The sequence below is a fragment of the Aptenodytes patagonicus genome, chromosome 1, assembly GCF_965638725.1.
Source record: "Aptenodytes patagonicus chromosome 1, bAptPat1.pri.cur, whole genome shotgun sequence".
NCBI lineage: Eukaryota > Metazoa > Chordata > Aves > Sphenisciformes > Spheniscidae > Aptenodytes > Aptenodytes patagonicus.
This window is the reverse complement of record NC_134949.1, coordinates 25,288,105-25,314,448: the sequence shown is the minus strand read 5'-3', so window position 1 is coordinate 25,314,448 and position 26,344 is coordinate 25,288,105. Positions and strand designations below refer to the sequence as shown.

The following is a 26,344-nucleotide window of genomic DNA, read 5'->3' as shown; positions in this document are numbered from 1 at the left end:
CAGATGCAACATAAATGTAGAAAGTGCTCTGATTCTAATGTAATCTAATTGTAATGTGAACAGGTAATGCAGCACAATTGTGAAACAGCTGGTGCTGAGGAGCAGACATCCACTCTCTGTGCTTTTTGATGCAGCTTACTTTGGACTAGCTCTAGTCTGAACCCATGGACCAAATAGCTACCAGTGGTTGCAGCATATATGCGTGCACCCCTGGAGCTCATCTCTTGGTTTAATTTCACCTAAAAGGATAACAGTCTGTGAACACAAACTGTTCTGTGATGTGAAACAAAGCACAGTAAGCAGGAACAACTAAGAGATTGGTTTTAAAAGTGAAAGCCTGAATTTAAATGCTAATGTTGATGTAGTAGAAAAAGTTTCAATTGCCCTGCTCTCCCTTGAGCATCCAGTTTAGCTGTGGAAACAGTTCTTTACATTGCCAGACCATAAATCAACTCAGAAGCATCCTAAGCACTCAGAAGCATCCGGGCATCCAGCCTAGATATCTCTCCATCATGTCACTGGAAGCACATGACACTGCAATTAGATAGAAAAACTGGTGACCCTTTTTCCAGCCAAGCAGTGATATTATTTGTGATCTAGAAAGCCTAAATGGCCAAGGACCTGTTAATATGAAAAATCTACTTTTGTTTCTAGGTCATACACTGCCACTGATGGAATCAGTCAAAACACCCTGCTCAGTGTCACACTGGTATAAAACAAATCAATGAACTAAGCTGCCAACTGAAGCAACTCCAATTCTGGAGTCCCGGTGTTGAAAATAGCCCAGTTTTGGGAAGAGTGGCAGCGGCTAGTAAGAGCAGTGAACTTTTTTAGGAATGATACTTGGCTTTGGTTATCTCTGGCTGGCTATGTATTTCTTTTCACTGTCTAGAAAGCTGCTTTTGAATTGATATAACTTTAATTTCATAAAGAATACAGACCTCAGCAGAGCCAATTTTGGTTTTTTTTGGTAATAAAACATATAAGCAGAACAAGATACATACATTTCCATCCTAAAGATTGTCAGTTCTAAGTATTTTCATAACATTTGTTGTCATCACCTCTAGTAGGTATTCTAAACTCCTTATGAATTAGTATAAAGAGGTTCATCTGATCTAGCAAAGGCATGAGAAAATACGTTACACCTGGTATCACTATTTGTGATTTGAAATGAAGCACAGAAATTATGATAACGAATTAGTCTAGCACTTTCCTTCAATTTGTGCACACAGATGTTTATTCAGAATGTTATGATGTTTTAAAACTATTTTTTAAAATTCTTGACAGCTGGATTTTTTTAAAAATCCCTAAAATACGTCAATTAAAACCACTATTTTAAAACATCACCAAAGTTTTGAAACAAATCAGTTTAACAAGTCCTAACATACCTATCATTATTTTCTTAATAGGAACATTGCTTGACATTTGAGTAGTGCTTTATAAACTTCAGGTAATTACTCCTCACAACATGTCCAGTGAGGGAGGTTAGCATTATTACATTAGCTTCTGTGGGAGAGAAACCAAAGCGGAGAAAAGCAAGAACTGTGCAGAACCTGAGGTCCTAGCGCAGCAGAAGAAACATTCAGGAAAGCCTCACACCAGCCCTTATCTTCCAGACACCGGAAAATGCATTTCAGAAGCCTGTAAAGCTGTTCAGCCTTTTCACTCCATGTGTCAAAACACGCAAATCGTTCATGAATTAAAAAAATATAAAAGAAAAGGTTCCAAAGGGAAACAGCAAGTTAATTATGTTTGTCTTTGCAACCCCACTATGCCACTTTCAGTGACCATGCATGTTTCCCTCATACTTTGCATGGATCCAGTGTAAACTACTCGGGGCATATTTCATCTTCAGGGCTTTGCAAATTAACCTTTGCAAGCGCCCTTCTGTCTCCATTGGCTATACCAGATCCCTACAGTGCCAAGACTCCAAACTTAGGCATTGCAGTGAGTTGCCTGAAAATAGATGAAATGAAGGAGGCTTTCTGTACCTAGGCATCATGAAAAGTAGATAACGTGACATTCACGGAAAACGTTTGTTGTTTGCAGTCTGACAAAAGTACTCATTCTAAAGCACAATTCGGAATAATATATATTAGTTTGCTCTTTTCAGTCAGTGCTATGAGGTAAAGCTTCTGCGGATGCAATGACTGAACTTAGCTGACAATGAACAGAGACTATGTCGGCTGTACAGATTTCAAAATGCTTGGCACACTTGGTACAAAAAAATACTAGTTGTGCTGCTACAGAGCAGCCCAGAATGAAAAGTGCTGGAGTACAATTTAAGGAACAGTGGGGAAAATGCAGTTACCTTCTTGGAATTCATATACAATCTTTGAAATAGCAGTCTCTCCTCACGTTGCAGAAATAAAAAGCTTTTTATTGGGAACTATGTGATTTTCTTCTGGATTAAAATTTTGACGCTTCATGCTCTCATACACTGGAAAACTCCCTTTTAATCTACCAGACTTCATGTAAACATTGGAACCCATGAATACCACTTCTCTTTCCATCCAACATACAACAGCAGAAAAAGACATGATGCTGCCTGTATCAGTGGTGCAGACTGTCTCCGTTGCATCTCTAGCACCTCCAAGGAATGTAGGAACTGTGCCAGACATTAATTTACATTCTTACACAGCAAAGCAACTGTTAAGGCTTGTTTCCATGAACTCAAATTAGTTACATTTCACTGTGCATTTTAGGCATTCCTGGACAGGTTTGTGAAAGAGAAATTCAATTGCATTCAATGTTAGTATACGCAAAGAACTGTATCTGGCTCAGAAAGTCCTTGCTCTGCAGATGGGTGGAGTCTGAAAGAGTATTGAGGCTACTCTTACAAACTTTGCCAGTCATCTGCTGCTGGCCACAGTGGGAGACATGATACCGGCTTAGATGAGCATTTGGTCCAAGACAATAAGGCTTATCTCACATTCTGATAGAGACATTCCACCTTGGAAAACCTACCAGTGCAGAACGACAACGGTAGGTGATCCTTTCATCGAAAGTTAGAGTCAAAAAAGTACTTTTATATTCCTGGCCACCTTCTGATGACAATACAGGAGTAAGAACAAGGAAGAAAGCTTTCGTAGTATGACCCAGCCAATCAGTTCTCTCAAAATACCCATTTTAAGAAACTTTCCTATACAGAATACATGCAGAATTTTAAAGATGCCATAGAAACAAAAAGACTTCTGACTCCATGTCACTTTGGCTCTTTCGAAGAAATGAAGAAAACGAAGAAACTTTCTTTATGAAAGAACGTAGAAGCAAAAAAAAGCACATTCAGGCCTGTACCTTGTTCCCAACAGGGGAGGGAAGCAGCAACTGGATGGAAACATGCAGTTATACATCCCCAGAATTTTCTCCTATACTCGTGCTATTACTGGCTCTAGGAGTTTCTTTATCTAGAAATGGTGTCTCTGTATTTACTACTTGTTAATGGATTTTTGTTTCAATGAATTTCCGTAATGGTTTTCTCAACCCTTTTAAACTTTCAGAACCTCCACCTAGTAGCACAGTTCCAGATCTCAACTACCTGTGCCTAGAAGCAGCTCTTTTGGTTTGCTCTGAAACTGCCACCTACTAGTATTATTTAGCGACTGTCTTGTGGCAGTGGAAGAGACAGCTTCTAGTGTACAATAATTTCATTAGAACCGTTAACGTGATTGGATGTTTATCCTTGGAAATGCCACACAGAAGCAAACAATCTAAAACTGAATTCCACAGGAGTTATTCTAGGAAACAACAGAAATGCATCACTGAGACATATATTCCCTTTGAGAAACTTACTTTAGTATCCCTTCACGGAATTCAGGATTTTTAAAATGGATTAACATAATTAGGAAAAAAAATTCCTAAAGAAATGTTAATATCTTGAAAATGGTTTTCTTTTGGGTGGTGGTTAGACAAAAACAAAAAAGTGATATACAAGAAAGATATAAGCCTATAACAACAGCATGGATTTGCTCTTTGTCAAAAGTTCTTCACTGTAACAAACACATAGAAAACAAAAACATTCAAACGCACTGTCCCTGCACTAGAGTTATTAAACTGGAGCTGATTCGCCTTTGGAGCTGTAGAAGTAGGACTTCAGGAATACAGAATTTACCACCTGTGAGGGAGCATCAGAGCCATCTACTGGGATCAGCCCAATCCTGCTGCACAGGATTGCTCTGAGAAGCAACTGTCTCCCCAAAACAGCAATACTAAAGTGACATTCAACCGTAAAACTGCTGTTACATAAAAATAAAAAATCCATAAAATCTAAGAGAAAATATAAGTTGTAACTCTGATGAATTGGATGTGAGGGGAGGTTTGTGTGGTTCTGCTCACTTGAAGTTTTAGAAATACTTTTTTAAAAACAGCACTTATTTGTATATAACACAAAGGGTAAAATGCCTTCTATGAGTGTTTTGGTGATCAATTTAAGTGGAACAAAAATTATAATTAATCTTTTTTGTATCACTCATTGATTATTGTTCAAATCTGAGATTGAGATTTTTCAATCTTTTTCTCCAAACAGAACTTTATGTGTGTGCGTGTATACATATATTTAGACACACATATATAAAAAGACTAATTTCCTGCTATAACTCAGTCAAGAGTTAGAGAGCAGAATAGTTCCAGTGTCCTGTAAACCTCCTGGAATAGCTACCTCCACTCTCCAGATGTCTGATTTATCAAAATACTGTAAAAGATTTTATTGGAATATGCAGAGCTAAATTTCCAACTAGGCTTTAATAACTCCCACATTAAATATTTTCAAACCTTCTTCTAAAATAGACTGTATATATACAGAGAAAAACTTCACGTTTATAGCTACTAAGAAGCTACACTTGGAACCTTCTAAAATTAACATGCAATTGCTTTATCTGTATTGACTAGGAAAATACGCACTCTTCTCAATTATAAAAGCTTTCACAAAACAATATAAACAATCAAAAGTGAGATTCATTTAGCTGCATTATAATCATATTCCCATCTTCTCCCTTAATTTAACCATGCTGCCCTCCTGTGGATGTCGGGATATGTATAATGCAATGGCCCAGACTAAGAAAATCTAGTTCAAATTGATCCCTGCTACCTGTTTGTGACTGACTTGAAGAGGAAAAAAAACGCTACTGTGTAACCACAAAAAGTGGTTAAATTAAACTTCAGGGCAAGGACTGTGAAACGTATATTTGAAATGGTTTTAAAATGAGTATTTTAAATAAGTAGAATGTCTTATTATTCCACAAATCATGCATATATGGGAATAGTCATACATATTAATAATACATTTATTCTCAAATTAGGGGGAGAACATTCATTGCATAATGATGAGTTACTTCATCCATTGAAGTGCCAACACAGTTGAACACATATATTATAAAGATTATCCAACAACTCAAAAAGCATGGAAATAATTTGCAAAAGTATCAGTATTTGGTAAACTGAAAAGGTGCCAATTGGTGAAATTGTAATCTTTTTTTTCCTGGTACAGAGATACCAAATACATCTTGAAGAATTATTGAGTAAAAATACATTATGTCTTTAAAGAAAAATATAAAAAATGGTTTGGAATAGAAGAATCTAAAATTAAGGAGAGGTATAATCAATTATTCAAAGACATTATCTCATGCAGAAAAAAAATCTTTTTTGATCAATTACATTTCCACAAAGTCTCTCTTCTAGTGAGCTCTGTTACTATTTAACTGGAAGTTAATATTATGCACTAAAACATTTACATAATTTGAGCTCATCTATACTCTGTTAGAGTTGTCAGATTTGTTAAATCATTGGTTTAAAACAGATCAGTACGGAACAGATACCAAAACCACTAAAGTACAGTAGCTGGAGTGACACCAACGCTGCTCTTTTTCTTCTAGACTAAATTTGTAAACGCTGACAAATTATGCTTAAAGTCTTAATGATAAAGAATGCTTAAAAATACATTCTTCTTTCCAAAGGAAGACTAAAATTTCTAAAAGCTACAAAAGGTAGAGTGATACTTGCTGATTCTAAAATAAGTAAACACTTTTTCTTTAGAATCTTTTTTGTCTTTAATTCAGAAATAAAAATGAAAGTGAAATGCTAAAATTTAAACCATGCCACTCCCTGCAAAAATATTTTATATATTATTGAAAAGACTGTGAAATAAATAAAAAGTCTCAGGAAAGCGAAAAACCATAAGAAATTATTTTGGACAAGACAAGACATTTAGTATAGTCACATGCTATTTTGTGCCAATTAGCAAACTTGCTAACATGCCATATCAATAAAAAACAATTGACCTAAGTAGTGGGGCTAATTAAATGAAATAAGATAATTAAATGCTTCTCAATATGTAATAAAAAATTATGGCTGAAAGTGTTCCATAATGTTGTCTTTTTGTTTTCCTATTATCTGCTTTTCTGCTGAGTTTTAATCAGTGTATCTATATGCATAAAAGATAGATAGTGTCCAGGTATTAATGTGTTGGTGGCAGGAATCAGGTGTTCAATTAAAATTTATTGTGTGTGCAAGGAAAAAACACAAGCCTTCCATTAAGTAGAATACATACAGCTCAATTAAAAAAGAATGTATCATTTGTGATTAAATTAAACACTCACATTCTATAATGGCAATAAAATTTTACATGACATATGATTACTTTATTAACTTAATCATACAATACTAATCTAGGCATCAGAGTTACCTTGTTTGAAAATGGACCCATTGCTTCCTAATACACAAAATAATGGTAAAGCTGCATTTACACAAATTTTTGGTTCCTCTCATCTGATGCATTTTTTTTTGGCATAAGCGAATGAAAGAAAAGCAACCGTAACATTTTTGGAGATCTTAGTCTAGCACATGCTCTCAGCTACTGGCAATATTTGTTATATTTAATACCAGCCCCGGTTGTGTTGCTTGCATAACAACTCCAATTTTGTTTGAATGCATTCATTACTCAGAATGTGTTTCTAAATGGCTTGACTGAAAGATCCTTAAAATGACATCTCATGCCCATGTAACGTTGTATTGGTTCCCAGCCTACGGCCCTTAACCTAAAAGGAATCATTCTGTAGTCTATGTGTTCAGACCCTTGCTTCAGATTTCAGCTTGCCCTTCAAAGCTAAGACTTACAGCTGGATGAAAAAGGGCTAGAGAGCCATAAACATTCTGTTTTAGAGAAGAGACTGGCCATCAGTAGTCCGGCTGTGAGGGGAGCACGTCCTCAGGTAGACTTCTCCATGCCAGCACTACTACAAACTGAACCAAGTTTCTTATTCTCTTCTACTTGGTCAATGGCATGGTGCAGTCCACTTAAAACTTTGAACTTAAAATGGTTTCAAAATTTAAATAAGCTTAAAATATCAGTGGTCAAAATCAGAAATGGAGGAACACGTTAAAAATAGTAACTTCTAAGCCACTGATTTACTGAACAAGGGTTACTAGTTTTGTATTTAGGAATCTGTTCTCTCACCAGAACCATATAGCTTTTCATCTTTGGAATAAACTTTGAAGAAAAGCAGATGGCAGTTTTGGGCTGGCAACCTTCTAACGTTATCAGAGGAGCTCTCCATCTGGTAAAGCAAGGGAATTTGGTCTGACCCTGATGGAGGCAGCAGTGGAACTCAAACCTACACCTACCACAACACTTCCCCTGCCAATTTGTCCCTGGTTTACTCCATAAAAGCAGCATGAAAGATAACCGAACAGGTCTTTTCTGTCTCTTGCTCCAAAGACAAACCATGCACAGGACTTGACATACCATTTCATATGCATGTTTCACATACCTGATCTCTTTTATCATTTATGCATAAAGTGAAAAAAAAATCCCACACATTACAAAAAGGCAAAGCAATACTACATCGTCGAACAGACATAAAGTTGATTTAGGATGGGATCGAATTAAAACAGGTTTGTGACAGCAAGCACACTAAAAAGATTATTTGTAGCGCAGGGTGAACTCTTCATTACAATTTTTATTTAAATAAACAGACCGAGCTAATCGTGCAGATCACTGTATGAAAGCACCGCTACACCAATGACATCGCAGAAACCACCAGCCTACCAAGGTGATGCTGTCATGTTGCTTATTCGGGGATGCTAGATGTACTCAAGGACCCTGACAAAATGGTACAGTATGGAACTGCCAACACAACTGTGTTGACATTTAACAGGACGTAGACTACTTAAAGGGAGCTGGCTGTGATGAATATACTATTTGGGCAAAACAAGAGTAGTGCAGGGCCATGGGGACTCTGTTACTATGTCAAAATTAAATACGATACTGTAATCATTGAAATTATACTGTGAAATTATATTCCACTATTGTGGAGAAAAAAACCCCACTGAATTGAATTTATAAAACGTTACCTCTGCCTTTACATCCAGTATTGCGTTAAAATATTTTTGCCCATACAGAATAGTGTATTATGAATTGAAATCCACCCTCAGACACAGTGTAGCACAACTGACCCTACAGTATTGAACTGAGCCAGCATTCTGGCACATACAGAGGATTAGATTGGTTATGTGCAATTAGCATTTAAAATTAATTTTGCTGTCGTAAGTGCCTCTGATTTTGTAAGGGTTTATATTCCAAAAGACAAAAATTAGGTGAATTTTAGCTTCCTACAAGTAACAGATGGACAGCACAAGCGACAGAAGGAGACAACAGGCAGGTGGCATGCCCCCATCCTTGCAGCTAATAGTACCGGCACTCTCTGTATAGAAATAATGCCAGGCCATGCCAGCCCATATGCAATGTCAATGTATGTCAGGTGGAAATAACTCTTTCTTAAATTCTATGTCACAGATTAGTGTACGGTACCAAGAAAAAAGTCAGATCACCTGACGAGAAAGGCTAATAAATAAACTGCATCTTTCACCTGCATGGTATGTGTGCTATGCTGATTTGTAGCAGAATAAAGCAATATAAACAAAATCTAAACCAATTATTTCAATGCTGTTTGGTCCTGCAGTTTGGGAAAATAAGAATATCGCTTAGGTGACTATGTACAGTAATAATGTTATGAATATCACAATCAGTTACATCTTCATTACTACAGACTCATGCACGTAAAGGAAGTTTCCAGACAACTTTCAAAAGGAACTTAGATGGCAAAAAAGTTAAAAATTATAATACAAAATAAATAAAAATATAATACAAAATAAATACATATATTCTACTATATATAATTCTGGAATAGGTTATGAAGCAGGGATACTTGCGTGCGATTTCATTCTAAAGATACTGTCAGCAATATTTTGGGTGTATTTACAGAATAGTAATTTTTTTCTCAAGTTTTAAGCAAAACTAAGAGTAGAAGTCAGATGTTGTTCTGAATGATACTTTTCCAAAGCTATGGGAACTGTGTAACAATAGCATAAAGAAATTTAAGCTAAGGAAGCCAACCTGAACGTTCCAATCAGACCAGAGTCTCCTCAATTAGAGTGTAGAGTTACTGGGAAGTTCCCACTACTCTGAACTTATCACTGCAAATTTTAGAACACCTCTGATGTGATAAAAAATTTTTAACTGTTCATCATTTACTGTAGTAAAAATAAGCAGCCTACTCTACGCTCTCATTTTAGTAAGACAAATGATGCATAGGAAAAAAAATGACCTGCTTATATTTCACTTCATGTACATGTAGTGACTAAACTGCTCAGATCATGATCTTCCATGTGAGGACCTAATAAGACACATATTTTGCTATAACATAACAACATTTATTTTCTTAATACTACCTTCAATCCACATAGCACTGATGGTCAACCCATCTATTCTTCTTATCTTGTATATGAAAAACACTTATACGTAAATCAAACTTAAACCAAAGTTATTACTCATTGAGAAAAAAAGCCGGTTACAAATCACACTAAACTTTAGATTTTCCCAATTCCTCACCTACAATTTCATGAACTTAAGGTCTATTTTCAGTTAAATATCAGTTCATCATTTGGCCTTCTAAGTTACCACCAGCTTTGTTATTTTTTAATGAAAATATAGAAAAATTCCTTTTTACACATTAATGGCTTTCTGAAGTTGTGATTTGAGCATTTCCAATACCAGGCAAGACACTGTTTAGATTTTATTCTTTATATTTTTTAAAAATCCAGTAAACCAAACATTTACAAGCACAAATGTAAGGTTTCACAGGAGCATGTATTTCATGTATTTTTAGGACGGAGCCCTTGCTTGAACCCTTGACGTGGGCATCAATAGAAGTTGTTGCTCAGTTTTGCCCAACTACTTTTAGGTACTTAAATGAAGTACCTAAGCAAAAAAGGATGCATCTACATTGGGAACTTAGTCTGAATAAGGAGTGTGCTTTTGAAGAGAATCTCTCCATTGCCCCCAGTTGCAGCACTTGGTTGACAGAGTTGCAGAATTGATTCAGAGCATGTGAACTAGACTCCTTTTGCATGAAATGAAATCAGATGTGGTGCTCAGCTAGTGATCTCACATATTCCAGCCACTAAAGGACAGTCAGTCTAGGACAAGACCAGGCAGAGACTGAACTAAATCCCCAGAAATGCATATAAGATGCTTATCAGGTCCTCAGCAAGGACTGAGTCACTTTACAGATCTGTTTGGGCCCACTTCACACTTGGCTCCCTTTGTAGTCAAGAAGGAGGCACATGCCAAGCACAGTTCAGGTCTTCCAGATTTCCATCTCTCTGTATTGGGTAGCATAATTTTGGTAGCCATCAGTGGCTAAAAATCCTTCATAGGTGCCTCAGTTAGACAAGTCTGGGTTACTGCTCTTTGCACCATTCATCCTTTAATTTTTCTCTCTCCATGGTAGGATCATCATATGCAATCTGCCATCTGGGTATAGGGCTTAATCTCATGCCAGTCCTGCAACAAGTGCTTGTTGCTAGAAGATACTCAGTCGACCAGTCTCTCACAGTGATGCTGCATTCAAATTTGTTCAAGTGGAGTAGCCACAAATTAGGAGTCAGTCACACAAACTGTGATGACAAGTCCTCAGTGATGCTGCAGCACAGCTCATCACCATCTTTATGGTCTGAAAGTCATCTTTCTAACATGGTAAGTGATCTTCTCTAACATGATAAACTGAAAATTGCTGCCAAGGTTTTTTTCACTTCTTTTTTCCCCTCACATATGCACACAAAGACCAGGAAGTTTAGATGGGGAGAGAAGTTGAGAATTGCAGACAGAAATTTGATAGTATAGACTAGAAAAGTCTACCTAGCTGTTCTATGGGTCACTGAGATGCTCGGTCATAGGTTCTGAGATCTCACATGGTAAGAAGAAAAAATTGGCATTTACATCTGAATGCAAGGCACCATTAAGGTAAACCATAAGAGATAATCCATGCTGAAAATATAAGAGTTTAGGACCCAGTGAGACTGCGACATAACTGCATTAAAGAATGCTGAGGAGAGAACAAGGCACAAAAACTAGTACGCAGGAAACAGACCGGTGCCAACAGGACCAGCTCACTCCAATTGATTATTTTGTGAGGCTGAATAAGGATTTTAGCAAAGATGAACCAAAGAAGGATTTGACACACACGCAGTACTGATGACGGGGATTCTCCATACCTAATCAATTATGCATACTCAATCCTAGTGAAGGCAGGAAGATATTGAACAAGTGTTGTTAAAGTTAAGATCTAAAGACAATACATATACAACTGAACTTTTTTTTTTTTGTTGTGGTTAAGCTAAGTGAGTTTGGATCTAAATTTATATCTCAGCTTTTACAAATATTTCAGATTAATTACTATGGAATGAATGAAGAATGACACCTTAATTAATAATGCTTCTCTTGGCAATTAGGATTCTCTCGGCTTCTCTTAGCAATTAAAGTGGCAGTGGCGTATCATTAAGGTCTTCAAGATTCCCCATGCCTCCTCAGAAGCAATTACTGTGGGAAGCACTGAAAATCAGGCTCATAGCTATAATCTGTTCTCTAAGGATCTAGCAGCAAGATAAACACTTTTGCTTCTTCCTTCCATAGTAATTTTGCATTAACCCATCATCATTATCCAATTAATCATTAATGTAATTTTAATGTGTCATTTTTCATGAAGTTCAATTTTCATTTTAAAAAAGTAACTGATTACAGTCAATTGATTTTGCAAAAGTGTATAATATTAAAATCATTTAAATGAAGACGGTTAACACATTAACACTTTTCTCCATGGCAAAATGCGCTAGCATTCATTTAGCACAATGAAATACTAGCATTTAGCACAATTTAAGCTAGCATAACAGAAAATACTGCTATGAGACACCTTGGAAAAATAATAGAAGGTATCCATACAACACTAAAAGTGAATTAAAAATCAAGCCATTCTATCATGCTGCTTATAACGTACATGGAAATTTTTACCTTAGTATATACAAGTATATACATGAGCCGACAATGTGCGCTCACAGCCCAGAAGGCCAATCGTATCCTGGGCTGCATCAAAAGAAGCATGGCCAGCAGGTCGAGGGAGGTGATTCTGCCCCTCCACTCTGCTCTGGTGAGACCCCACCTGGAGTCCTGCCTCCAGCTCTGGAGCCCTCAGCATAAGAAAGACATGGACCTGTTCGAGCGGGTCCAGAAGAGGGCCACGAAAATGGTCAGGGGGATGGAACACCTCTCCTCTGAAGAAAGGCTGAGAGAGTTGGGGTTGTTCAGCCTAGAGAAGAGAAGGCTTCGGGGAGACCTTGTTGCAGCCTATCAGCACTTAAAGGGGGCTTATAAAAAAGATGGCGGCAAACTTTTTAGCAGGGCCTGTTGCGACAGGACAAGGGGGAATGACTTTAAACTAAAGGGGGGTAGATTTAGACTAGATATAAGGAAGAAATTTTTTAGGCTGAGGGTGGTGAAACACTGGCACAGGTTGCCCAGAGAGGTGGTGGATGCCCCATCCCTGGAAACATTCCAGGTCAGGTTGGATGGGGCTCTGAGCAACCTGATCTAGTTGAAGATGTCCCTGCCCCACAGCAAGAGGGTTGGACTAGATGACCTTTAGAGGTCCCTTCCAACCCAAACTATTCTATGATTCTATATACAAGCGCATGTTGCCTTATGAATGTAAAAATGAGGACAGGATTGTCAGAATTTAGCAAGAAATACAAGAAAATTATAGCTAAATGAATGACACATTTGACTCTCTAACTAAACAAAAAATATACACCATTGCTATTGGACCCAAATTTTAAAATGGTTATTAATTATGGGCCAAAATTTGACCAATATTTCTGCTGAACTGTAAAGTCACCGTTTTAGTTTTCAAATTTTGTGTTAGTTTCTCAGTAGTCTCATTCCATGTGTCAGAAGTTCTTGGGTTTACTCTGTGCTGGGATTTATGAGTCTTGTCTTGCAGAAAGGGATACTTGCATGCTTGTCTTCAGGGTCTTGGACCTTCGGAGTCAGCAACTGTCTGAGAGTTACTGTTGAAAAGAAAGATAATCTCCTCTTCCTAAGTTTTAGTAAAAAGCTCTTATGGTTTCAAATGAATCATGTAACTTCATACAGCAGGAAGAGTAGTTAAGTTACAGATCAACCATGCCAGTCCTTTCCAGTTCAAGGTATTCAGCAATGACTACATTTCATGAAGTATTCTGAAGTTCGCAGCCAGGATACTTTTCATAGTAGTTTCTGACATATTATTCTGCAGGATCGCTCACTGAGTAAAGAAAATATGCTCTACACATATAAATATGTGGTGCTGGATGTTAGATGACATTTTGGCATACCTTGATGTAAAGAGAAGAGCAGACATTCCTGAATATGCAGTGGTATTTGCTGCGCTGTATAATCCTGTTGCTGCTCACATTTTTTACTGAAACCCCTTTCCTCTTCAACAGTCAACTGTGTTTGAAATTCAACCAAAGCCTATTTCATCAGGTACACAACACATCTTCCGTCAGTGGTGTTGAGTAAAGCACTGGCAATAATACAGTTTGCTTCAGCACTGCAGAGCTGCCTACAGCTACCGCGCTTGTCTTGATCAGTCCTAAGGTTTTTGGATTGTCATGCTAGGTCTAGGTTGAATATGAATTGGAAAATGAAGCTTTGCAGTTCACACCTCTTCTGTCTTCGAAGCCAATGAAACTTAACTGAAACTCTGATACTTCTTTATGCCTTCCTGTCAGAGACTACAATGAAATCTTTCGCCCAGTGTCTTAAAGGTCCTCTGTATATGGCAAGCAAATACATTGTCCATGCTTTGAGTCTAAGCATGAGCCAACTCTAATTCAAAAGTGTTGTGACCGTGTTGGAGACCCCAACAGTTCTGCAGTGCAGGTGCTGGCATCACATTGTCAGTTTTTGGTCAGGGTGGAGAGCTGGCCAAGTATAATCTCTCTGTGTCTCTCTTTCTCTCTCTGCTGCCACATCCCATGACCTCCTCAAATGGTCATATCTGAAATACTTTGTTAGATTAAAAAGAAACTTCTAACTCACTTTGTTTCATAAATAGTTTCTTTACTAGAGAATTCCCTTTAGATATATCTGCTTTTTTTCATCTTCCATATTACTGACATCCGCGTTAGCTTACAAGGAACTCTTTGGAAAAGAGTTCATCTGCATGGGTAGATGAGAATGAGGTTCTTCGGACAACCTGGGCACTAATTTTGAGGCCAGCAAACATTGTCCCATTTGCCGGTAACAGGAGAGACAAGAAAAGCTGTGCACACTATAAAATGATAGCTAGAGGGAGTGACTAAGTTTTACTTAGACCCAGCTGACTTGAATACACACTTGATTCCTGTGATGGGATCCTCTTGCAGCAGACTGCTGCATCCCACAGTGTTTCAACATGTTATAACAAGATTTCACAAGGTAACAACTGAGACAGCCTCAGGAAATAGGAGCATTTCTGGTTATATGGTTAGTGAATCAAGACTCAGGTGAAGACCGAGGCTTTCCTTCATGGCAGGCACCCTTAACCCACACATGAGGAATGAGTGGCAGAGGATTATCTTTTCATCAATGGCACAAAGGTAGTTTAATAACCTCCCATTTGTATATGGATTACAGGTCATCTCAAAATACTGGAAGGCCTGATGTTGCAAATGGCAGTGGGCAATCTCTGTCAGGTATTTGTAGAAAGATTTACCTCCTAAATGTATTTCAGACTAATTAGGAGTAATTGTAATAGAAATGATAAAGAGCACTGATCTACTCCACCCACAATTCTTACAACTCTGCTGTTCTTATGACAGGATAAGAAAATGCTTTGAACAAAACTGCAGATGTTAAAAAAACAAATCAGGCATGTGTGCTGCCAAGTAGAACAAGCTGTACGTGTCAGAGGACATCACAAACCCTAAACTACCACAAGTACAAACAAAAAATCCTCACAGAAATTAACTGGTGACATTTCATATAAAATATCTATTTAATTTCATTCATCTTCATAAGACTATATACACAGACACTATTTTATCTATAAAGATCAATATTTATATCTAGTGAGAAAAACAAGACGTATCAGTAGAAGTGAAGATATTTCTCCTAACGGCATGGTTACCTGTAGCCAAATTGTCTTACTATCTCTCAAAATAGCCCGAGTTTCATTTAAAATAAAAGGAGACTTAGCTTTTAAAAATCACGTAGGCAGCTATGCATAGTTTATCTCTGACGTGAATTTAGATTTGAGAAACTGTAAATTAGGTAGAAGAAAAAATATCACATGACTGAAGCCCACCTCTCGCTCTGGTAATTCATCTTTCTAAAGCTTTGTTGTTTGGTGATTAGGCATTTATTTTAATTTAGTAGATAATCTATACTTCTTCTGAATGCAGTATATAGAGAGAAAAGTTTACCTTACCAACTCCGTTGTACCTTTCTTTTTTTTTTCTCCATAGCCAATGTGTTAGCATTGATAAACCAACCTGTCAAGGTATTCCTCCCTACCTCGGGGCTTTGAGAAAACTCAGAGAACTCTGACGTAGCCTAAATACCTAAATTTTGGGGCTGCTATAGTGAGGCCATATGACTAAATGATCAGAAAAGGATTCCAAACTATCTGATCTTATGTAAAGTTTGCAAAATTCAAACAAACTCAATGGTTTCTTCCATCTGACTTTCCTTATGCTTCCCAGTCTTGATGTTCACAAACCAAAAAATAAGCCCTCTACCAAAGGACAGCAAGAACCTTGCTCTTTGAAGCAGCAGCTGAAGTCAGTGCTCTGCTACCCTTTTTTAAGCTGGAAGAAAAAGTGCAGTAGCAACAAACAGAAAGCTAGATGGTGCTAACATACTGACTTTATGTTACAACTAGATGTGCTGCGCACAAACTTGGAAAGACAAATCAAATGTTATAAAGAGATACAGAAGAGTTTACGTATGTAGATGAAGAAATGCTCTAGTTAGATACGTATCTACTTTACTTAACATTTGGTTCAGGCAATTACGTTCTGTTGATAAGAAATGAGAAAGAGCAACAGGAATCTCTCAGATAGCCCCCTTTCCCTTTCATAAGAGAAAAATGTCACTGTCTTCACTAATGAGAAAACTATTTTCTGTAACTGTTGGAAAGTAATGTAGAAAGTTATTGTTTTTATCTCATGGAAAATAATACTAATTGAAGAAGTCTATGCTACATATTACCATATCGTAACAAGTATTAGTAAGGATTTTCTAAGATGTTGGATACATACAGGTTTCTAACACTTTTCTTCACTTTGAAGTGACTGTATACCTACTCATTCTAAGAGAAACTAAACTCGACACCTTAGCTTAGCCAAAATTTTGTTTCTATCTCATCTTTTTATTGTTGGTAAAAAAAAGGATTTAGAATTATTCTGACATATCTATGTGTTTCGGCTCAGAGGAAGGTCTGAAAACAGTTTCAAATTCATTATATGCAAAACAAAGGTCTATCTGTGACAGGGAGCATGCAGCCCTTGCTAAGAGAAGTGTGACTCTATTCCTGACACATTACTTTATGTGTAAAAGTAACCCAGAATTGAAACAGCGTCATTTCAATGTGGTCACCTTGCACATTACTCTGAAATAATGATACTGGGAGCAGATCTCATCTTCAGATTAGCCTTCAGATTACACATCTTGAAGTTATAAAGCTAATTCTGTTTCTCCTCCTGCCCTTCTTTGCTAGGTGACCATGGACAAGCAGCATGTAAGAGCTTGCACCACCATTGTTCTGGCTAACTTCAGTGTCCCCATGGCTCTTCTTAGCTGACTTACGAGCTCACTAGTAGCTATGACAACGGTTCATCCAGGTGACAGTCACACACTACAGCCCTACCCACTGAGAAGCCAGCAGACCCCAGTGCTATCCTCAGCTCGGTCATGGAATTGCCTGTGACCTTGGGTGATCTGCGTTCATTCCTCTGCTTCATTTCACTCATCTGTAAAACAGAGATAATTATACTTGCCTTCCTCTCCAATGAACTCTTTTATCAATGGGTGACAAGTGTCATAAAAATGAGAGGGGAAAATTACTTATCCTCTAATTTTGCATCTTGGAAGACTGCTAACCAGGGCATTCACCTCACAGATTTCCTTTAGCTCTAAAACTACAGCAGCAGGAGGAGAAATGTGATACTTCAGTCACATACAGGAACCAGTAGCTATATTTATTGTTTATAAATGCTCTCCTAAGAACATTTCAGTCAATTCCAAGTGCACAAGAGAAAAAAATTTAAAAGGTTAGCAAATTCATGGTGATCTTTATATTCTGAAAATACACCCATAAAATAATAATAAAAAAGAAGTTGTGAGAGAAAAATTATTTCACACAGATTCCTTACAATTTCAGAGAGTACAAGTTCGAAAAAGTCACCAAAATAATTGCTTTACAGATGAGAGACAGGGAGAAAATCTGGGCATGTACATACTCAAGTGCTTGTGGAATGTATATTCCAAACACAAATGTTTAACAAATTAAAGGTATAACATTTCTATATGCAACATGTCATAGCAGAAAGCAGAACAGAACTTATAAGAATGAATTTTGCCTTTCAAGTCCTGGAGAAAGTTCTGGAAAAGAGCTATGCTGAAATGTTTTACTTTGGAAGTCAAACTCAAATACTACTACTTTGTAATATTGTCCTGTTCAGGCTGTTCAATTTGTAAGAATTTCATTTTACGTTATTATTTATTTTCCTTTTTTTCAGTATGACCATTAAGCATTACTGATCCTTTTAAAGCAAGCTATGTGAAAAAATCTCAGTATTCCTTTTTTATTTCTAGATTCTAGAAATGTCTAGATATCTATTCTAGATAGAATAATTCCCTTTAGTAACCACTAGGCTATGCTAACAGACAACTTAACTGACACAAAATCTACTTTTAGAAATAATGCATGCCTTAAATGCACGCGGATGTGCAAAGGCACATTGAAAAATCCGGCTCATTAGAAAAGGTAACCCACATATCTTGAGTGGATTAACCCGTCCTGCTTGGGTTTTCAACCCTAATTTAATTATGAGTTAAGGAAAGCCAAACGAGCCTTCCTGAAGCAAACAGTAGCTCCCTAACGCTGCTATTCTAACTCGACAGAAATAAATGGGCTTTTAGCATTTTATATAGGAAGTTTTTAGGTCAAATTTTGCTTATTTCCTCTGATGATTTGTTTTAGATTCAAGATTGCAACAGAATAAGTTAATAGAAACGTTAAAAACCCTCCTTTTGTATGGATGTTGGCTTTACTACCTTAATAAAGAAGATTAAAAAAATATCTGGTATGTGCTCTGCATTTTAGACAAGGAAAAGGTTACCACATTCTATGAGAAGATGACAAACATATTACAAATTATGAGAAAGGAATCTGAAGTATCATGAATTGCTAATAATTGGAACTGTTCTACAAATCCCCATTAATGAGTGACATTTACCTTGTCATTACTCAGTTTCTAGCTGTGCATGTTTGCCCTTGTAATCTATTGACAGAGTTTAAATGGAAAAGGATGGTTACATATCCTTTGGGTTGTTTCATACTTTGAGAGACTTTCATGCAAGAATAAAAAAAATTAGCTAAAATAAATAATAGGATTATGTTTACTGTAAGATGTATATGAGTATTCCTTATTTTTTAAGCATATAACAGAATGCATAGAAAAATCACGGAGTGTTTCCTTGATCAAGTGTTTTTTTTAAAAATCACATTAGTGGAGTAACACTAGATTAGCTGTATGAAGATGACAACATAAACACTAGTGTAAAAGTAGCGTGGTTAGCAAAGCTACCTTTTTTCGCAGAGGTACAAATGAACTGCAATTGAGATTCATAGTAGTGATGAGTCATAAGGATTTTTATTTCTTGCTCTTAGAAAGGTTACAATTTATAATGAAAAAAATCCCAAGTTTATAATTTTATTTGAAATATAATTATTTGTTATGAATGTGGAAACCCAAAGAGGGAACATGATCTGAAGGTGCTGCAGTCCGGAATACTATTTGTGAATTAAAAATTCAGTTTAAGTACAAGACAGTATAATTTGTAAAACTGAATATTCTTGAAGCATAAATGCGAGACAGGTTTTGAAGTCTTTCAGCATAACCCCTGTGTCAATAAGTAAAGTCAGTCTTAAACAGAAGAAACTTTTCTGAAGGAGTAAAACTATAAACCCACAATTAGCTTGGGCCTGTGGGTTTTGCTGACCCTGCAGAAACTGAAATATTTGAGCATAGCTCCCATATCTGAAAAAACAGTCTCTTATTACCATTATTATTATTTTTAATCATGATAGAGCGTTAATCTAATAAAACGCCTCTTTCTGCAATTGGCTGTGGGGTAAAATTGTAATTAAACTTTGAATAAATTTTGAGATTCTCAGCTGAAAGGCATTATTTAATGCCAACAGATTGCCTTTTTCTCCTATGAGACAAATATGAATCTTGTATGTTAGCTTGTTAACTCAGACCGCCACAGAAAATGTAAGTTGTCTAGTTCAAAGATTGGGCAAAGATAAACCATGAGATGTTTCTGAAAAATAAACTGAAGAAATATAACTTAACTGGGATAATCACACTAACTACATTAGAAGTCTGTTATTAAGGTTGTGAAATTCACCTTGCTGACATGACGAAATTCCAGCAGCAAGGACGATCACATTCTTTCATCCTTTTATTTCCCCCCCTTTTGTGTACTCTAAGACACTGTAAATTTCTGACCACATACTAAAAATAAAATAAAATAAAATAAAATAAAATAAAATAAAATAAAATAAACAAAAACCTCCCAGCCGTTTTCACTATTCAGGTTAGCAGCAGCTGCCTTCCAGCTCTTCAACACTTTATCTTCTCCTATGGCCTGTTTCATTGCATGTTACGCAAACACTGCTTTACAGAGAGAATCGAGTTATTTGCTTTTCTACCTCGTGCAGGTTCACCAGGGAGCTGCAGAGCCTGGCACCGCAATAACACTGCCTGGCAGAGTATAAGCCTTTGGCCATGTGTTAGAGAAGTGACCGTGCCCCACTTCCCCCAGCTCGTGAGGTGTGCAGGAACCTTTTCTACCAGTTGCTTCCCAAGATTTACCTTCAAATGTCTACAACACTGGGAGGTGGTATTATTCTCACTTCATAACGGGAAAACTGAAGTACTAAAAACTTTAGCTTCAGATATTAAGATGAAGATCTAATTTTTAGGATATTCGGACTCTAACAGCACAATGTATATTTACAGCCCAGTTCCCACTGATTTCAGTTAGTAGCTGTGAGTGTTGGGCACCTCTATGAAATCAGATTCCAGTTCATCAAACTGGGCACAGGAAACAAATAACATACCACCAGTTACTATAGGTAGAAACGTTTCAGTCTCTTACAGGCAGGTCTTTCTGTGTAGCACAAACGGGGATAAAAGCCAGTTCTTCCAGGCATCCCTCAACTACCTTAACCGCAAAATATTCCTTTGCCTTCCTGTAATACTGTCCATCGTCCACCACGTTTCCAGCCTCTTCACAAATGAGGATTTCTCTGATAACACAGTATCAGTTCAGAACCAGAATAGCTTTAATCTGTGTGTTGAAGCAGGAGGGAATCTCTCTTGAAAAAATAGCAAATGACCACTTAATACTTATATTCACCCAGGAAGTCAAGAGAAGGCTGCAGAGAGTGTCTGGATGATGGCTTTTCATAACATTAATGGTTCCTGACTGTACACATTAATAATTCTTCTAGCAGGCGTTTTTTTTCCTCCAAACACCCTCTTCCTTCCTCTCACTGTAACTCCAGTGCCACCATACAGTATTTCATCAACCTTTTCAACTGTTATTGGAGGAATTTTATTATTTCATTTCATTTTATTTCATTTCACATATATTTATGGTGGAGGAGTCCATACAGCCCTCCCTTGGTGCTCTAACTTTTCTAGACAAATGTGTAGGTAATAATCATTATAGCTAATGGCTATAAAGAAAGGGAAACGATGACTGACCTTGAGCATTTTTGGTGGGAAGAACAACAATATTTGCCTGGAGAATAGTGACAGCAGTAACCCTGAAGTAAAATGAAGAAGTAAACAACTGTGCCAGGAGATTAGGATTCAAAATCAACGTGAGGAAGTAACCAGCAGCAGCAGATGAAAGGGATAATGATTGGATTAAATTATTGAAAGTAATATTTGATTGGGCAACCATTTAATGCTCAGACAAGATGACTAGTGACATAAACCACTATGGAAAAGCAAACTTGGGGGGTTAGGAAGACCCTCCTGAAGACCCCAGAAGAACAGCTCCCAGCCAAGAAAGCCTCTGGGAAAACCCAGGAGCACGATGGGAGGAAGCATTGAAGCCTTGTCCTTGTTTCTGGACCCAGGTCAAAATAAGTTGCATGTTATACCCTACTTGGGGTTGCAGACAGCACAACCCCGACATTATCAGTGACCGGATCAAAAATGGGGACTTCTCCCAGTCATCTGTTGGGATAGGTGCATGGGAGTACAACATCCCTGATGTAGCTGTAGTGTGGAGTATGCAACCGAACCAGGTCACATGCAAGTTAGATGCATCTGTTATGTATTAGTCATTACTGATGTTCAAGTCGTCCCGTCCCCATGGCTGCCTTTTGACAAACCATTGAAGAACGCAGGCAGCACTGTGCCAACCCTGCAATATTCACTACTTCAACTGGCTGAATACCTTCCAGCAGAAGGAGACTGAAACCATGCTAGTGGACTGAACCTAGACAAGGATGTGCCACAATTACCAAACCATTTCAGAGGTGTTTGCTCAGTGCAAATGAATGAGGTGTGAGGTGGGGACTGACAGGAAAGCATCATGCTTCAGTACAGACAAGCACTTTTCTCTCCTTCCTAGGTCCTCTACACTCCAACTTACTCGTGTCAGCCCAGTCTTCCTGCTCTCTCCTGCCACATTATCCCATTTCCCTTAGTCATGTATTTGTAGCCCTACTTCTAAGTCTCTTCATCTCAGTCCCAGTCTCCAAGCACAGTAGCTCCAGTTCCCCTGCTGGCTCGATGACTGGTTTCCCTCTCTTTCCTCCCAGCTCCTGGTCACCAGCCACAGGTCTCCAGCCAGCAAGTCTAATTGTCACAGTCCTGATCATTTGTGTCTAAGTTTCCCAAAACCAAAATGAGGGCTGAGGTTGATACCTGGGAAATTTCAGCCCAACCAATTACAGCTTTGCAAAAACTTAAAAAAGTTTTTTTTTTTTTAAAAAAGTACTGAATATAGGAAATTGTGGCAATTGCTGTCTGTATACAACGAGCAGAATATTAACACGAGGAGATTAAAAAGAAATCTAAATAGTATGGCCACTACATTAATTCTACATTAACATGTTGAATAGTTCTCTTTTTTTGAAATGTACTTCTACTTAATTCAGAAGAAATTAAAAGGATGGAAAACAGCCCTGGTAATTGCTTTACAACAACAGATACAGCCTTGCTTGCTGTCGGCAACACTATCTGGTTTTGCAGCTGGGATGAGGAATAGCGGTGGCAGTTGGCTAGGGGAGCTGTCTTTATGAATAATCTATTCCATATAGTTTCAGTGTTAGACAGAAAAAACATCCTTAAACTGGTATTCTATATGAATTCCTTTCAAGAGAAATACCATACAGTGGACAGAGAAAGAAAAGGGGAGGCTATGTTGCAAGTACCATCACATTCAGGTATATAATTAATCCTATTTTAATGGAAAAATATGTTTCTCCTAAGTATCAACTTTTTTTTCCAAAGTGCTAGAAATTGTAACATTCAAAAGCAGTTTCTAAATGACACCACACTCTTAGTTCTGCATTTCAGAGTTAGCTCATCATCTGTCTTTACACATCACTGAACATCTGAAATGAATGTTATTCCTGACTATTCCAAACTTTATGTATAAAATGAGGATATAACACAATGCCATACTATAGGAACTGTTGTACACATTTATACTGTTTTACAAACTTTATGTTTTTAGCTACATATGCTTAAATACAGGCACAATGAGGCAAAATAGTAAATACAGACAGCCAGAAAATGGACACTTACCCACAGTGCTTCATGTGAGGTGGTTTATCCATTCTCACCGCCAGTTTGATTTTCAAGTCACTGTCCTGGCTGTTTTTGGGGACTATCATTTTATGGAGATCAGGTGACTTTGGGCTATTGGATGTTGGATACAACACTACCTGCAAGTCATAAAATAAAAACTTCAACAAGTTGATTAAAAAAAAAAAAATCTGCTAGTCTTTAATGGAAACTTCTAAGCAGTGAAGATTCTTGTTGCATCTCCTCCAATCTGAAAGAAGACTAAAAAAAGGTTTCATAAATCCAATAAACCAGTTGACTCAATCTTATTGTAATAGATGAATTTCCAAAATGAACTCTTTCATTTTCTTACAAATGGGAATTTTCATATTATGAGTTAATAAGATTTCCTCCTCTGTTAGTTCATTCTGAATTAAGTTTTAAACAAAAAGGAACAGTTGACACTTGAAAATGGTCATGTACAATTAAACAAGAACCTAAACTTTTACATTACCCAGTGCTCTGCTGGAAACATCCTACTGAAACAATTTGCTGTAGCATTATGCAACAGATCGCCCCTCCAGCAGTGACATTGCTTGAGTGAAGAAAACCAAAACATGCTCTTTCTTACCAACCCCATTTTTTGATCATTAGCATTAATAAAAGCCAATTATAGTAAAAATCACAGAAATTGGATATTAATTCCAAAACATCTTTGCTGCAAATGGAGTATAATAAATGTAAGATACCATGTCCAGTTCACATATGATATGATACAAACTTTTTGTTTAATCTACAGTGGTAGACATATAAAAAAACCAACATTGAATTTTAAATATTTGATTTTTAAAACATTTATATAAATTTCTTGATAGTTTTACTAGCTAACCATTCATTTTAGATTAATATTAGTCACAAGCTAGTAAATATTTATTTATCTACCATCCAGAAAGTTTATCCGTTTATAGTCAGTACAATTAAATATTACTACTTCACGAAATCCTTCCCACAGTCACACGTTTAGCTGCTGAAACATAATTTCCTTTCATTTTTATTATAAACACTACTTCTGAATCAATTTAGACTCTAAAATCTTCTAAACATGCTATTTGGGAGACTTTCATAACATTCAGTGGGTTCTGAATTACTATTATCACGAAGCACTATTTCAAAAGCAACAACACTCTAAAAAGCAGCTTTCTTTACATCTTTTATTTCTTGAAAACTAAAATTAGTTTTAACATTAACCATCAAGTTAATTTCTTATACGTAGTCCTTGTGCCTTGTGTCACATATATAAAACACAATATATTCTCTTCTGTGTTATTAGGAAAGTTAAATCAAGGATTTGAGTAAGAATCCAAGCAAGCATAAAGCTAACATATTATTAAGCCAAAAATATTACAATAGTGTCATTCAGATCTAATCATCTGAAAGATGACGTAAGCTGAAGGCCTTCAGCTTCTCATCTCAGTATTTTACAGAAACACATTCCTGCGTGCCGTTAATATCAGGAACTCTAGCGAAGCAGAGAAATATGATGCATCACCCCTAATCAAGTGTGCAACCTTTATAACACCAGTGGGAGAAACAACCTGTCAGAACTATTGAGTACGTTCAGTACCTTTTAAAGAGATAGGAAAAGAAAAAGTGTATTCTGGTTTCAATAAATCAGGAGGCAACTTTTTTTTTCCTTTTTGCAAATGCATAGCAAACACTATTTATAACAGAGCTTATTCCTTCTTTCCCAAGAAACAAGCTGATTTTAATTTTGAGTAAAAGCCATCCCTTAAAAAAAAAAATTAAAACCATTATGAGTATGGCAACCTTTGAATTCTGAAGCATCAAACAGAAAATTATTTTTAGTTTGTTCATCTTTTTAAATGCAAGATTAAATAAACAGAATTATTATTAATTTCTTGCATTTAATCACTTGGCAATTCACATAGGACTGTAGGTGATACGAATTTTTTCTTTTCTAAAGGCTGCAGTTCCTCTTGTCCTGTAACAGCTTATTACAGCTCATGCATCTCAAGCGACATCTTTCTCCTGTCAACTTCTTGAGTTTTTAGAATGCTGATGAAAATATAAGCAGACAAGTGTATTATTAATTCATAAGTTCAGTACTGACAATTCCTTTTCTGAATTTTTAAAGAAGTATTTTGAAGCTTCGTTTTCAAACCTCTCACAATGAATAAGTATCTGGCAGAATATTTAAGTATGCACTGTGTTGTGTTTGTATTACATTTTGTCATGCCTTCCAGCTTTAAACAATGAAAGCTAAAAGAACTTTGTCATCAAACTTTTTATCATTACACACAAGCACACATACACACATGCACATGAAGCATTTGACCGGCATTAATTATCTTCACAATAACCTTCATACTAATATTGCCCTTAAGGGCAATGCTAACCATTGTGTACCATATCATCAGGTGGCACAAACTGTAAGCTCCCATGAAATCACTGAAACCAAAACACTGGGCAAATGTTCCTTGATAGGAAAAGTAAAAAGTTGCTGAAATTTGTATTACAAGCATTCTCTCCACTGTGGCACACTGCCATGCAATGTTATTGCCATTGTCCATGGAGAAACTTTCTAGGCTGTTCTGTCTCAGATTTCCTTTCAGCACTGCTTAAGGGATTTCAATCTTCTAGTTCTTGTTCTATAATCTACTTTAAAAAAATAAAATGGTATCAACTCATATGTCTTCTCAGGGGGATATAAAACTCACCTACAGGATACTCTTTCACTGTGCCTAAAACTTCTAAAAGTTTCATAAAATTCCTCCTACATCATACATTTCTGAATTAAATTTTATTTTGTTTTAATTTACCTTATTTTATTGTTCTTATACCTGTGAATACCACCATAGGAAATTATTCAGCAGCAGCACAGAGAACACAGAGTTATTAGTCTAGGACTGCATTTGCAATAAGTGAACTAACAGGT

At 36.8% G+C, this 26,344-nt stretch overlaps 1 protein-coding gene across 12 annotated transcripts in view; it reads right to left on the bottom strand.

Moving 5' to 3' along the window:
* The window catches only part of CADPS2 (calcium dependent secretion activator 2), a 340,428-nt gene that overhangs the window by 128,337 nt on the left and 185,747 nt on the right, over window positions 1-26,344 (bottom strand). For all 12 annotated transcript variants that reach the window (XM_076329917.1, XM_076329928.1, XM_076329958.1 and 9 more), the window contains one exon: window positions 23,410-23,549. In XM_076329917.1, coding sequence (XP_076186032.1) covers window positions 23,410-23,549 — 140 coding nt within the window. The remainder of the gene's footprint in view (window positions 1-23,409; window positions 23,550-26,344) is intronic.